General features: G+C 42.7%; 1 protein-coding gene across 5 annotated transcripts; it reads left to right on the top strand.

The window, feature by feature from the left end:
* The first annotated feature begins 5,239 nt into the window (after positions 1-5,239).
* Positions 5,240-15,026, top strand: armc3 (armadillo repeat containing 3). Of its 5 annotated transcripts, none has more exons than XM_034289280.1 (17): positions 5,240-5,868; positions 6,069-6,117; positions 6,326-6,443; positions 6,966-7,091; positions 7,261-7,329; positions 8,971-9,146; positions 9,249-9,443; positions 9,577-9,760; positions 9,847-10,198; positions 10,328-10,577; positions 10,740-10,876; positions 11,178-11,346; positions 11,431-11,531; positions 13,635-14,006; positions 14,145-14,307; positions 14,377-14,607; positions 14,802-15,026. In XM_034289280.1, exons 2-16 carry the CDS (start codon positions 6,070-6,072, stop codon positions 14,581-14,583), a joined length of 2,667 nt encoding a protein of 888 aa, XP_034145171.1. In that variant the 5' UTR covers positions 5,240-5,868; position 6,069; the 3' UTR covers positions 14,584-14,607; positions 14,802-15,026. The 5 variants fall into 5 exon arrangements, with proteins under 5 accessions (XP_034145171.1, XP_012995205.2, XP_012995206.2 ...); XM_013139752.4 differs by having other exon boundaries at positions 5,245-5,868; positions 13,635-13,733; positions 13,809-14,006; positions 14,377-15,026; XM_013139751.4 differs by having other exon boundaries at positions 14,377-15,026.
* Positions 15,027-15,128: the final 102 nt, after the last annotated feature.

Raw genomic sequence — 15,128 nt, 5'->3', positions numbered from 1 at the left:
GCCACGACGTCTGCATTTTATTGCGTGTAATTCGATAAATAAATGGATGATTGGTCATTTTGAACATTAATGCTTCTTAATCAGCAAACGACATTGAACGACGTTCATTTTAAGTGTTAAAATGTTAGCATAAACCAAGAGAAAGTTTAATGGAACGTAAACACTTCACGACTATCCTCCAAAGAGCCAATTAATACACATGGCTTAGAAAGCCAAAAGTTTAGCGTATAAATGTTAACATTAAACAAACAAGGCTGCTGAAAATAATTACTGAAACAAATTAAGTGTTCGTAGTTTGTTTAGGATCACACATGAACGTTAGTTTTATTACATGGGAGTTAATGAAGTACACCGCGGTGTGTACATACATTTGGGGCATGGTCTAATTAAACCACTCCTCATCCTATCTTTAGAATCAAGGAAACCCAAGGGTAGTTTGAAGTATTTACACAGAGAAATCAACTGAGACCAAGGTCTCTTTCACAGCTGAGCCCTGTATTACAACAATAAAACCTTATCAAATTTGTTATGTCTAAAACATTTCACTTAATATTGTTTGGAATGGCATTTCATGATGGTAGGACAAAATATTAAAAAGCAGTTTTACCTGGTTCTGATTAGAACCAGCAATATTCAGTCTTGAGGGCATGCTTGGTAACTGCTATATCAATCTAAAGATAAGCCAATTACTGTTGCAGTGAAGTAATATGGAAGCCCATTACACGCATACTGATATAATATATGTACTGTAAAATAAACTAACAAAATAGGTTTTGTTGGACTAACTGTTTAGCAAATTGACTCTCTATTTTATTGCTATTTTTGTATGCAAAATAGAGGTAATGGACAATTTTCACTAAATTCTTTAATGCTTAATTATACTTTTGTTAGGGACACCTACAAAGACCCAAATGTCCTTTGCATTCATCTTACCTTTGATTGCAATTTCACCTAATGCCATGTTTTGTTTATAGACTAACGTTAGCTAGAGACTTTGTCATACTCAAATCTGTAAATTTTTTACATTAGTTGTGTAATTGGGTAACATTAGCCAATTACCTTGCTAGCAATTTTTGTATAGTTTACAAGTTATACCATTCATAGCTTGGTTATTCTATCTTACAATAATAAAAATAACTTAATTGACTACATACTCCCACTCTTCTACTGAGTTTGTGCACTGAAATACAACTGAGAAATCAACCAATTAATAATGAACAGACCACATATTAATGAACACAATATTTGGCGTATGTCCAGATTAACATTTACTCATGGATGCGTATTAGGATGGCTATTCATCTCCAGTCCTCAGGGCCAAAATACTTTTGAGTTTCACTGAGTAAATATGCAGAAATTGATAATTCGAGACACCACTTTCTGAGATAGCCTGTGCCACATTTTCATTAGTTGTATAACCAACAATAGCATTACTACCTATTGTGGATATATCTTTCAAAGTAAATTCGGGACTTGGCTGACAAAGGTGGTTATTGTGATGTAAACCATGGTATTTTAAAGTTAAGAGTTAAATCTCAAATTTAAAAGAAAAATAATGGCAAACACTTTAATCTGTCCACATTAGTTAAGACAGGAACAAAGACTCAAACCATCTTTTGGAAACCATCCAGATCTGCATTTATATACTAGATTCAGATCATTACAAATACGGAAGTTCTGTTTATCTTTGGAAGCAATCAGACATAACAATATAATAATATGCGTAATGTCAGCAGCCTGTAACCCTATCACCTCAGTTCTATTCACTGCAATCTAACCTCTGCACGTCTCTTTGCCTTCATCTCACTCTTTATCTTTATCTCTCGCTCTCTCACTCTCTCTCTTTAAAAATACTATACTGAAATATAATGTGACGTTGATTAATGTTCATGCTTTTTATTTCATAGGAACATTATCTGCCATGTGCCTGCTGCTGTCTGTGTGTGTACGTTCGTACAGTATTCATGTCCTTTTGCATTCACTAATAATGCATTGGTTAAAAGCCACACAATGTCCACACATCCCATCCCCCCGGCCTCTGTGCTTTATTTGAGATTAATCTGTATCACTCAGGGCAGGCGTGCCTCTGACAATGTAATGACTGTGTCCCGCACGGCCAGAGGGGCCATAATGCTTTTGGAGGTCGTCTGGGTGTTTTGGTGCAGAGTGAGCTCTTTCCAGCTGCTCTGCGGTGCCGTGTCAGTGTGTCGCGGTGGTGGTGGTGGTGGTGGAGGAAGCCCCGCTCTGCCTGCGGATGCTGATGTGGAGCTCATTTGGTTCATGACTCACCCTCTTCATACCAGAGGCCTCTGTGCTGCTGGAGAAAGGCCGGCAATGTCTTAAAGCTACAGAACAGTGTAAAATAAAACCGAAAGAGTGGACATTGATGGGCCATTCGGAAAGCCAGACCATACAATAAATACATAACAGCCCAATGGCACGCAGGCATATTACCCTATTTAAATAATGTAAACCAATAAACACTAACCAAACCCCTCATGAAAAACAATGTTTAATGCCACATTATTCTAGAATACTCATAACACAAAATCAGTCAGATGACAGTGGGGTTGACATATTGTTTGTGCTGACAGTGTTGACTATGCAAGGAGTGGATGCACAATAGCCCCATAGGGCAAATATTATAATTTGCTGTGAAATCTAAATTGGCCCTTGGGTTGCCAAGGCATGCAAGGTTAATATCTTGCTGAGCAAGTTGGCAATAAACAGAAAAAACAGTTGATAGAAAGCCACAGCCTGTGATTTCGTTCTTTTTTTTATATATATATAGCATGATGTTGTCTGGCTGTCATCATCAACCATATAAATGATTCACCAACACACAGACTGGTATCAGCAGAAAGCGTCAATCTGGTACAACTTTTCAAAAGAAATACTTTTAAATGAATTATACTGACTGCATGGCTTTCCATGGAGCGTAAATTATTAGCAGAATATCAATGCCTTCAGAAATACACAACTGTTCAAAAGTTTCGGGTCACTTAGAAATGTCCTTATTTTTGAAAGAAAAGCAAAAACAAATCCATTAAAATAACATAAATTGATCAGAAATAGTGGAGACATTGTTAATGTTGTAAATGAGTAGTGGCTGATTTTCAATGTAATATCTACATAGGCGTACAGAGGCCCATTCCAATGGCACGCTGTGTTTGCGAAGTTTATCATTATAAAATGCTAACTGATCATTAGAAAACCCCTTTGCAATTATGTTTCACAGCTGAAAACTGCTGTGCTTATTAAAGAAGCAATAAAACTGTCCTTCTTTAGACTACTTGAGTATCTGGAACATCAGCAATTGTGCATTCGATTACAGGCTCAAAATGGCCAGAAACAAACAACTTTCTTCTGAAACTCATCAGACTATACTTGTTCTGAGAAATGAAGGCTACTTCATTTGAAAATCTGAAAAGAAACTGAAGATCTTGTACAATGCTTTGTGCTACTCCCTTCACAGAACAGCGCAAACAGACTGTAACCAGAATCGAAAGAGGAGTGGGAGGCCCTGGGGCACAACTGAGTAAGAGGACAAGTCTAGTTTGAGAAACAGATGCCTCACAGACCCTCAACTGGCAGCTTCGTAAATTGTACCCACAAAACATCAGTCTCAATGTGAACAGTGAAGAGGCAACTCCGGGATGCGGGCCTTTAAGGCAGAGTTACAAAAAAAGCCATATCTCAGACTGGTCAATAAAAAAAGATTAAGATGGGCAAAAGAACACAGACACTGGGCCGAGGAAGATTGGAAACAATTGTTATGGACAGACAAATCTAAGTTTAAGGTGTTCGGATCACAAAGAAGAACATTTGTGAGATGCAGACCAAATGAAAAGATGCTGGAGGAGTGCTTGACGCCATCTGCATGGTGGAGGCAATGTGATGGTCTGGGGGTGCTTTGGTGGTGGTCAAGTAGGGGATTTGTACATGGTAAAAGAGATCTTGAAGAAGGATCTATCACTCCATTATGCAACGCCATGCCATACAATGTGGACTGCACTTCATTGGAGACAGTTTCCTCCTACAAAAGGACAATGACCCACAGCACAGCTCCAAACTATGCAAGAACTATTTAGGGAAGAAGCAGTCAGCTGGTTTCTGTCTATAATGGAGCAGCCAGCACAGTCATTGGAGGTCAATCCTTTTGAGCTGTTGTGGAAGCAGCTTGATGGTACGATATGTAAGTGCCCATCAAGCCAATCCAATTTGTGGGAGGTGCTTCAGGAAGCATGGGGTGAATTCTCTTCAGATTACCTTAACAAATCGACAACTAGAATTTCAAATCTCTACAAGCCTGTAATTGCTGCAAATGGAGGATTCTTTGATGAAAATAAAAGTTTGAAGGACACTATTATTTTAATTAAAATCATTATTTCTAACCATGTCAATGATTATATTTCCAATTAATTTGGCTATACTTCCTATTCATACTCATTTCATGTATGTTTTCATGGAAAACAAGGAAATGTCTAAGTAACCCCAAACCTACGAATGTTAGTGTAAGTCAAGTATATCCCGTTTAGGTAAATACTTTCAAATAAATGGGGAAAGATAAGCCTTACAATATTGACACATTATAATGTCACAGCCCCCCAGATAGCCCTCGGAGGACGGTGCCATTGGGCAGTATTGTCCAGATACCCAAGTAAGTAATCAAATATGGCTGTCTTACCTCCTCTTGGGAAGCACATCAGATGTGTTTCATATATATCAACATCAACTGCCAACATTGTTTTGTTTAATAATGTTTTTGTAAATATGTGCCCAGCTTAATGAACATAATTTAAACTATCGAGCTTAGGTGAGGTAAAAATTTTGGTTTATTAAATTATTCCTATTGTTGACTTGACTGATATTAATGGATGCCCGGGACAGGGCAAATACCTCTTTGTTGCATGTTTTCTAGCTGATACACATTATCGAGGTGTCAGGCATCAAGAGACAAGCTTTAGTTTTAAATTGATATATGCCTCAGATGAAATCTATTATTCATGCCCAGTATGCTCAGGGCGACATCATTGCTCCAGATACACACCAGCAATTTTTCCAATACATTCAAAGATGTATTTTCAAAAATATCAAGTCAAAAAGATCTTTGATGTACCGACATTATGGCATATAGGCAATATGTTATATAACAACTTTACACATTTATGCATGTAGGCGGTTCCCCTACTTATGTAGGGGTTCCCCCACAGTTTCAATGTGAAGAACCCATAAAGGACCCTCCAAAAATATTTTATTTTCAGAGTGTGGCTATAGTTGTTTCTCACCAACTGCACCATTCTATTTTTTAGCCCATCTTACGTGAACAATTTTGACTAAAACAGGAATCAACTTTTACCTAGATTAGTAACGTATAAAGTAGTACACAAATGAATGTGCTTTTTGAGCCCTCCTTATGTTTACACACATATGACCACTGTTTTATGTGATATGGGGATTCGTTTATTTCGACGCACGCACCAATTTACGTTAACAAACAACGCAAATGATCTTAGGTGCTTCTCGGATCTGTTATCGTCTGCAGTCGTTTTGATCCTCTCGAACACCGGACGTGACACACCCAAGTGAAGATGAGCTGTCTTGTTTACGTTTTTGTTGGTGCTCTTGTGATGTACTAGCCTAGACATTTATTTTGTATCAGTGTGGCACGTCATTTTAAACGAAATACCTTTCCATCGTTTCGGTAACATTTTCCAATTTATTTTCATGCTTCCGTTTTGGTTCACTAAAACCAGACCCGGTGGCATCCGTCGCTTAGCAACGAAATGTCAAAACATTACTAGCTAGTCGAAAAACATAGGCCACCTAGCTTGCTAGGTACTGACCATCCACAGACTTAAACATCAGGTAAAATATTTCTCTAAAATTATAATTGTAATCTTAAATTAACTCTAAAGTCACGTATTGTGAATCTCCCATGAAAAATAGATCCATACAGCTAGTATCAATTAACATTTCTGGCTGCCTCAACTCAGTACAAATAGCCGCTGTATAACAGTACTGTGTAAATAGTTTAAAACTTTTTCAGAAAAAGGTTTTTGTTTCAGGATGGGGAAGAAAGTGAAGAAAGAGACTGAGCCTCTATCTAAGGATGTGGTAAGAAGATTAAGATCACATTGCTATGGTTGTGTGTCAATACAATGGCTTTAAAATAAACCGGCTGGCTACATCCGACACGATTACTAAGAAAAATACTAAATATTGAATCTTTAATGCTTGTCGGTTTTACCATCCGGGTAATTTTCAACCTGGGCCGTTTTATGTGTAAAATCACTTACATGCGTATCACTACGGCATTCTCTAGTTTGACCCTCTGCCGATTGAGAGTAAGAAAGCAGCCACTGTTGTCCTCCTGCTCAGTTCTCCTGAAGAGGAAGTGTTGGCTAAAGCTTGTGAAGCCATCCACAAATTTGCTGAAAAAGGTGGCTATTTTTCCCTTACATTTTGGCAAGAGAACTAACGTCATAGCAATATGGTATTCTTTCTTAGAGGGACATGGTATATCATTTTTTGTTTAGGGATTATAATATATGAAATTGTCACTAATAGATCAGCAGTAACAGGGGAATGATTGTGTTTTCAAACATTTACTCAATAATATCATTTACTTAAAAGTATTCGTGGTTACTAAACTAGTTTTTAATTATTGTTTTTTAAGCAAAAATCTAGTTTTAGCCTACCGTTTTTGTTTAGTTGTTGCTGTAATTCAACTAACTGCCACAAGCAAGCAGCAAATCCCATTAATTTGCCTTTTATTATTACATAGATTACCACAGTTATTTCAGACATTCACATTATTTGAAACTGCGGAAATCTATGTAATAATGAAAGTGTTTTTTTAGACCCTTTACCAAAGATTGCGAGCGCCTAACCTACTCAATATAAAGACAGCTCTCTCTCCGCCCTGTCTCTTTCCCTGTCACATTGTCTCCCCCTGGTGGCAGGTGATGAGAACAGAAGTTCTCTGCTGGGGCTTGGGGCGGTGGAGCCTTTGTCTCGCCTTATCTCCCATGAGGACAGACAGGTTCGCCGCAACGCCTTCATGGCCCTCGGGGTCATGGCTGCCAACAGTAAGGACCACTTCTCTATGCTTCTGTAGGATAACAACAGTTACTGGTGTAGTAGTAACAAAATGCCATAACTATATTAGTTGTCTACAGTTGGCGTTTGAAGTGTCAATCAAATTGTGTCTGAAGCTGGAAATTAGAGGTAATTTTTGTTTCTGCTCTATTTTTTAAGGCGATGTCAAAAGACTTCTGAAGAAATTAGATGTAATTCCTTCTATCATTGGGAAACTGTCACCTGAGGGTATGCTTTGGCTGGATGTTTGACAGTGGCGTGGCTCTCATATATTTTTGAGTATCCATCAATCAAATGTTTTTACTGGTCATTAAATAAATGTCTGTATGTATATATGTGTGTGTGTGTATGCATATACGTATTTATACATACATACACAGGTGCTGGTCATAAAATTTGAATATCATCAGAAAGTTGATTTATTTCAGTCATTCCATTCAACAAGTGAAACTTGTATAATATATACATTCATTCCACACAAACTGATATATTTGAAGTGTTTATTTCTTTTAATTGTGATGATTATAACTGACAACTAATGAAAATCCCAAATTCAGTATCTCAGAAAATGTTATTATTACTTAAGACCAATACAAAAAACTGATTTTTAGAAATGTTGGGCAACTGAAAAGTATGAACATGAAAAGTATGAGCATGTACAATCCTCAATACTTAGTTGGGGCTCCTTTTGCCTGAATTACTGCAGCAATGCGGCGTGGCATGGAGTCGATCAGTCTGTGGCACTGCTCAGGTGTTATGAGAGCCCAGGTTGCTCTGATAGTGGCCTTCATCTCTTCTGCATTGTTGGGTCTGGCGTATCGCATCTTCCTCTTCACAATACCCCATAGATATTCTATAGGGTTAAGGTCAGGCGAGTTTGCTGGCCAATTAAGAACAGGGATACCATGGTCCTTAAACCAGGTACTGGTAGCTTTGGCACTGTGTGCAGCTGCCAAGTCCTGTTGGAAAATGAAATCTGCATCACCATAAAGTTGGTCAGCAGCAGGAAGCATGAAGTGCTCTAAACCTTCGGCTGCGTTGACCTTGGACCTCAGAAAACACATTGGACCAACACCAGCAGATGACATGGCATCCCAAACCATCACTGACTGTGGAAACTTTACACTGGACTTCAAGCAACGTGGATTATGTGCCTCTCCTCTCTTCCTCCAGACTCTGGGACCTTGATTTCCAAAGGAAATGCAAAATGTACTTTCATCAGAGAACATAACTTTGGACCACTCAGCCGCAATCCAGTCCTTTTTGTCTTTAGCCCAGGCGAGACGCTTCTGACCATTTAAAGGCCTTTGCAGGTGTTTTGGATTAATTAGCTGATTGAGTGTGGCACCAGGTGTCTTCAATATTGAACCTTTTCACAATATTCTAAATTTCTGAGATACTGAATTTGGGGTTTTCATTAGTTGTCAGTTATAATCATCACAATTAAAAGAAATAAACTCTCAAAATAAATCAGTCTGTGTGGAGTGAATGTATACATTATACAAGTTTCACTTTTTGAATGGAATTACTGAAATAAATCAACTTTTTGATGATATTCTAATTTAAGGCCAGCACCTGTACATGTGTATGTGTGTGTGTGTATATAAAAACACACACACAGTAATGCACACATGTAGACACACAAAACACATGCATAGACATAAACACACAGGAATAAACCCATAGACACACAGGAAAACAGACACACACACACACACACACACACACGTATGTGTGTATGTATTTATGTATGTATGTATGTATGTATGTATGTATGTATGTATGTATGTATGTATGTGTGTGTGTGTGTGTGTGTATATATATATATGTTTATCTGTGTGTGTTTATCTGTGTATCTCCCTGTGTCAGAGGATGTGCTGGTCCATGAGTTTGCCACTCTGTGCCTGGCCTCGCTATCGGTGAACTTCAGCTGTAAGGTCCAGATCTCGGAGCAGGAAGGACTGGCGCCGCTCCTCCAGCTGCTGTCCAGCCCGGACCCAGACGTCCAGAAGAACTCTTTGGAGTGTATCTTCCACCTGGTGCAGGTGTGTGTTTTGTGTGTGTGTGTGTGTGTGTGTGTGTGAGACGTGCCTGGGTTTTGATCGCAACATTGCCAAATCAAAGTCACACACGTTCCATGTGTTCAGGACCTCCAAAGCCGCGTGGCCGTTCGCGACCTAAATGGCGTCCCAGTGCTACTGGAGCTGTTGAGATCTGAGTTCCCGATCATCCAGCAGCTGGCCCTGAGGACCCTGGCGATGGTAACCATGGATCGTGGCGCCCAGGTCACCTTCAAGGAGGAGCAGGGCTTTGACAGGCTGCTGGAGGTCCTCCGCAACAGGGTCTGTGCTTCGGATCAGACCCACCTGGCTCACACATTCATATAACGCACTCTGACGTGCCTGCAGTTAATGTGCCCATTCCGTTTAGTCTGTTACGCCTCGTGAACTAAGCGTTATCCCCCGTGTTCTGTAGGAGTTCTGCGACCTGCACGGAGAAGCTCTCCGGGTGTTCTCCAACTGTCTGGAAGACGGAGACAGTCTCCAGCCGATCCGCGAGGCCGGAGGTCTCCAGACGCTGTTACGGTTTGTCTCCACTCCCGCCCGGTCGGACGTACAGACGCAGGCCGCCCGGCTTGTCTGCAGAGTGGCTCAGAGCTGTGAGGGCTGAGTGTGTTTCACCTATGACCCCCCCCCCCCCCCCCCCGTCATCACCTCTCACCCTCTCTCCCCGTTTCTCTCTCAGCGGAGAACTGTCGCAGGCTGCTCCACGAGCAGGACATAGAGAAGTCTCTGCTCGACCTGCTGTCGGTGGAGGGCGACGGCGTGGGGGTGGCCGCCTGTCTGGCAATCGCCGCCGTGGGCCTAAACCTGGCCAGCAAGGACGCTTTCAGAAATCTGGGTGGGATGAGCACGGGCCCAACGCGCGCACACACGCACGCATGCACGCCAAAACACACGGACCTGACCCTGCCGTCATATGTTCCAGGTGGCGTCCGTGTCCTGGTGCAGCTACTGGACAGTGAGGGAGGAGAGGTGAGGCCGGCTGCAGCCCAGGCCTTGTTCACCCTGACACAAGGCAGTCAGCTCAACGCAGAGTGAGTTGAGTAGTGTGTGTGTTTATGTGTATAACAACACGGTGGTGAGTTTCGCCCCGTTCAACGAATGTGACGACGTCTCACTTGTGCGTGCGTGCGTGCGTGCGTGCGTGCGTGCGTGCGTTTCAGCGCCGTCTGTGAGGCTGAGGGAGTCGAGAGCTTGGTTCGTCAGCTCTGTGATCTCTTCCCTGGTGCCGCGGCTCACGCCGCTGCTGTTCTCACCAACATGGCTGAACAGGAAGTCCTGCGTGGCTGCATCCTGTCCCACGGGGCCATGGCCGCCCTCCTGGAGCCGCTGCGGTCTGCAGACGTGCACACACTGGTCCGTGCCACGCAGCTCGTCTCCGTTCTGGCGTGCGACGCTGTGGGACGAGCGGATGTGAGTTGGTCGCGGTTGGTAGTGTGGGCTTACCTGGATCCAGGTTGAATCGTGTCAGATTTGTGACACCCTACTCATAGTTTGCCTTGTGTCGTGGAAGCAATGCATCAGACCAAAAAAGTAAAAATATCTCCTCTGGTTCCATCTCTTCCTGTTGTTTAGCTGAGGAACGCTGGAGGCCTTGCTCCATTGGTCAAACTGCTACGGTCCAATCACAAGGATGTACGCCGCAATGCATGCTGGGCCATCAGTGTGTGTGCCAATGATGAGCTTAATGCCATAGAGATGTGCAATCTGGGGTGTGTGTATACCAGTATGTGTGTGTGTTTGTGTGTGAAGCGTCTTCCGTTATTAAGGCTTATTTCAACCATACTATCAAAAAAAAATTCATAATGAAAAGCCTTAAAGAAAATAATTTAGTATTGATCCACAGGAAATATCACTAAGAAGCCAGCAGGTGGCAGCTTTGCTCTTTATGATTTCAGTTTAGTGTCATCTCTGAAAGTGTGTGTGTGTGGGTGTGTGTCGTGTGTGATACCAGAGTGTGTTGTACAGAACACCGGTTTATATTTTGTGTGTGTGTGTGTGTGTGCTTGTCAGGGCCCTGGACTTGTTGCAGGAGATCAACTGCTCAGTTAATCGCAGGAGTACGTTCAGTGAGACAGCACATCAGAGGCTTCTGAACTCCAACCTGTCGCTCAAATACAGTCTGACCAACACCCTGGCCTTCAACGACATCACCGCGGACGGCTTCTACGACCCAGGACAGGTGGGGATTAGGGTGAGCATGTGCCTGCCAGCCTCTCACTGTGGCTGTCCCCTCATTGTCCATCTCTGTCTGTCTGTCTGTCAGGCTCGTGCTGGCCAGAGGGTGTTGACTCTAGAGGATTTGTCCAAACAGCCGGTTCACCAGCGACGGCCAGTTATCGCTATCAACGCCAAACCCCACGACACGTGAGTACGGTGGCCATTACCTCCAACGCCAGGCTTCATCCAGCGTGCTGTGTACCAGACGCCTTCAAACTGCCACTGGCACCTGCATTGTTCGGGTTACCCTTGGTGTTTCTGTTCTGTGAGCTCCTTGACTCTGAAAGCCGTCTGATCCCTCCTGGGCTTCGGCCTTCCTCTGTCCCGTCGTTGACAGACTCCGAGCACACAAGCTCTTTGTTTGACTCTGTCTTTCTGGGTTTCAATGAATTGACTTTGTTAATGCCCCTCCCCCTCTGTGCCTCTCTTACACCCCTTTAAATGTGTGCCTGCCCTCTCACACACACCCACCACTCCAGGCATATTTAATCACTGTGTGCCCTAATAGAATAGTGTAGCTCTGTTAAACAAAGGTCTGGGTTTAGAGATGCACTTCCCATGTGGAATAGCAAGTTACAGGAGTGACCCAAGGAAGAATGCCACCTTCATCTTATTTCTGACAGTCAAGTGACTGATGTTATATTAACTGAAGTAGTACGACCAGGTGACTGATGGTATATTAACTGAAGTAGTATGACCAGATCACTGATGTTATATTAACTGAAGTAGTACGACCAGGTGACTGATGGTATATTAACTGAAGTAGTACGACCAGGTGACTGATGGTATATTAACTGAAGTAGTACGACCAGGTGACTGATGGTATATTAACTGAAGTAGTATGACCAGATCACTGATGTTATATTAACTGAAGTAGTACGACCTGGTGAATGATGGTATATTAACTGAAGTAGTACGACCAGATCACTGATGTTATATTAACTGAAATAGTACGATCAGGTGACTGATGTTATATTAACTGAAATAGTACGACCAAGTGACTGATGTTATATTAACTGAAGTAGTACGACCAGGTGACTGATGGAATATTAACTGAAATAGTACAACCAGGTGAGTGATGGTATATGAACTAAAGTAGAATCAGTGACAATCATATGTTTCTGCATATTTTTCTCTTTAATGTCCCCTGACCGCATTTACTTGTTCTTGATAGAGTTATCTTATTGTTAGTTCATGGGGGAGAGGGGAGACTGTGGCTGCTGCATGTTAATCGGGCCCTCTCTGGCTGAGAGGCCAAGTCAGCTCTGAAAGCCTCAGCAACTCACTGCAATACTCCCACAACTGACTGCAATACTCCCACAACTGACTGCAATGCTCCCACAACTGACTGCAATGCACCCACAACTGACTGCAATACTCCCACAACTGACTGCAATACTCCCACAACTGACTGCAATACTCCCACAACTGACTGCAATGCTCCCACAACTAACTGCAATGCTCCCACAACTGACTGCAATGCTCCCACAACTGACTGCAATACTCCCACAACTGACTGCAATACTCCCACAACTGACTGCAATACTCCCACAACTGACTACAATACTCCCATCAAGCTAATAAAACCACATAAAACACTTCAGAGACTCAGCACATGACTGTGACATAATGGTGACATAGCAGTGACATAGCGGTGACATAGCAGTGACATAGTGGTGACATGACGGTGACATGACGGTGACATGATATGATTCACACCTCTAATAAAGATTAGCAAAAATACATGGATATATTAACTGAAAATACAGCTCTGTAAGAAATGAAGAGACCACTGCACCTTTTTCTTTCCTTTCCAAAAAAGTTGGAAAGGAAGGTTTTGAGTGAGCAACAGAAGGGTTAAAATTAAGACACCACTGCAAATTGAACGCTTCTGTTCCTCACTCAAAACTTTCCTTTTCAACTTTTTTGGAAGGGAAAGAAAAAGGTGCAGTGGTCTCTTCATTTTTTCCAGAGCTGTATATTATTTTTATAATTTCAAATAAATTATTAAAATAAGATATCGTATTTCCAAGAAATGGAAAAACTTATTTTGTACAGTATGTAACAGTATCAATGGTCTTCCTCATCACTAAGAGCTCGTCACAGATGCCTGAATGGAAAGCTTGCCATGATCTTTAACTTCAAATCCGTTGATACGACTAAGGACATTAAGAAATTGTGGAAGGTTATCAAGTGGAACACAAAATGAATTACAGCTGTGTGTGTGTGTGTGTGTTACCTGTCATGCAGGGTGTCAGTGGACCAGTCAGAGGAGAGACAGCAGGACAGTCCTGCCGAGACTCACATCACGTCTGTACTCAGCAGCAAGGGAGCCAGCAGAACCCCAAGGTGTGTGTGTGTGTGTGTGAGATTAAGTAGTTTAAGTATCAACAGGACATCCTCTCTCTCACTCTCATCCTGCAGCAGAGGGAAGAGCAAAGGTTGGAATGAAGACGAAAAACGGATGGAGGAAGACGAGGGTAAGCCTCGGCTGGATGTAACCCTGGCAACGGGGAGGCCATGGCTTCCGTACGATGCAGCGTTCCACGCCCTGGTCAACGAGGCCACCAAAAACATCCTCCCACTGCTCGAAGAGCGTGAGCAGTACAGCGCCTTGGCCAGGTGAGAAAGATGCCGCCGTAATGACGGGCCGATAACCGGCATGCAACCACAGGCCGCTCACGTTTTGTCATCAAGCTGCGGTTTCGGTGCTCCCTGTGCCAACGCTCAGCGTCCGTCTCCTGTGTGACTGACCGTCAGGCTGGTGAGCGAGGCGATGGGCGGGCCGGTGGCGGAGGACAGGCAACACGACTTCCCGTGGGAGCTCCACCTCGGCGAGCTACGCCAGGAACTTCAGTCCAACGTGGTCCCCATTGGGCGGATACACAAGGGAACGTACTACCACAGGGCGCTGCTCTACAAGGTGGGTAGTGTAGAAACTTCCCCCGGTGCCTTTTGTTTTTCGGTCCCTAACGCCTGCCCCTCCCCCCAGGTGTTGGCTGACCGGATAGGTGTGAGCTGTAGTCTGGTGAGGGGGGAGTACGACCGGGCCTGGAATGAGGTCCTTGTGTGTGTTGGGATGCCCCAGTTCCCAACGTGCCAGCCCCAGCCCAGAACCCACCTGGTGGACCTCATACATCAGCCTGGCAGGCTCCTCAGAGCCAATACACCGCAGGCCATACGATACCAGACTATATAACCACACTGTGACATAAAATGTCAGATTATGTAACCACACTGTGAGATACAATATCAGACTATATAATCACACTGAGATACAATATCAGATTATATAACCACACTGTGACATACAATATCAGACTATATAACCACACTGTGAGATACAATATCAGACTATATAATCACACTGAGATACAATATCAGATTATATAACCACACTGTGACATAAAATGTCAGATTATGTAACCACACTGTGAGATACAATATCAGACTATATAATCACACTGAGATACAATATCAGATTATATAACCACACTGTGACATACAATATCAGACTATATAACCACACTGTGACATACAATATCAGACTATATAACCACACTGTGACATACAATATCAGACTATATAACCACACTGTGACATACAATATCAGACTATATAACCACACTGTGACATACAATATCAGACAATGTAACCACATTGTGGCATCACTGTATCACTGTAACCACACAGTAATGGACCAAATACACCAACAAGAAACCAAACTGTTCTGTTCAACACACA

Source organism: Esox lucius, chromosome 21 (genome assembly GCF_011004845.1).
Source record: "Esox lucius isolate fEsoLuc1 chromosome 21, fEsoLuc1.pri, whole genome shotgun sequence".
In the NCBI taxonomy this organism is placed as follows: Eukaryota; Metazoa; Chordata; class Actinopteri; order Esociformes; family Esocidae; genus Esox; species Esox lucius.
This window is presented reverse-complemented; position numbering and strand designations above follow the sequence as displayed.

Bases quoted from the DNA above. Each gene is read 5' to 3' on its own strand.
- armc3 (XM_034289280.1), top strand. From the start codon at position 6,070: ATGGGGAAGAAAGTGAAGAAAGAGACTGAGCCTCTATCTAAGGATGTG. The intron at 9,444-9,576 runs GTCTGTGCTTCG...CGTGTTCTGTAG, and splicing joins TGGAGGTCCTCCGCAACAGG to GAGTTCTGCGACCTGCACGG. The intron at 14,007-14,144 runs GTGAGAAAGATG...ACTGACCGTCAG, and splicing joins CAGTACAGCGCCTTGGCCAG to GCTGGTGAGCGAGGCGATGG.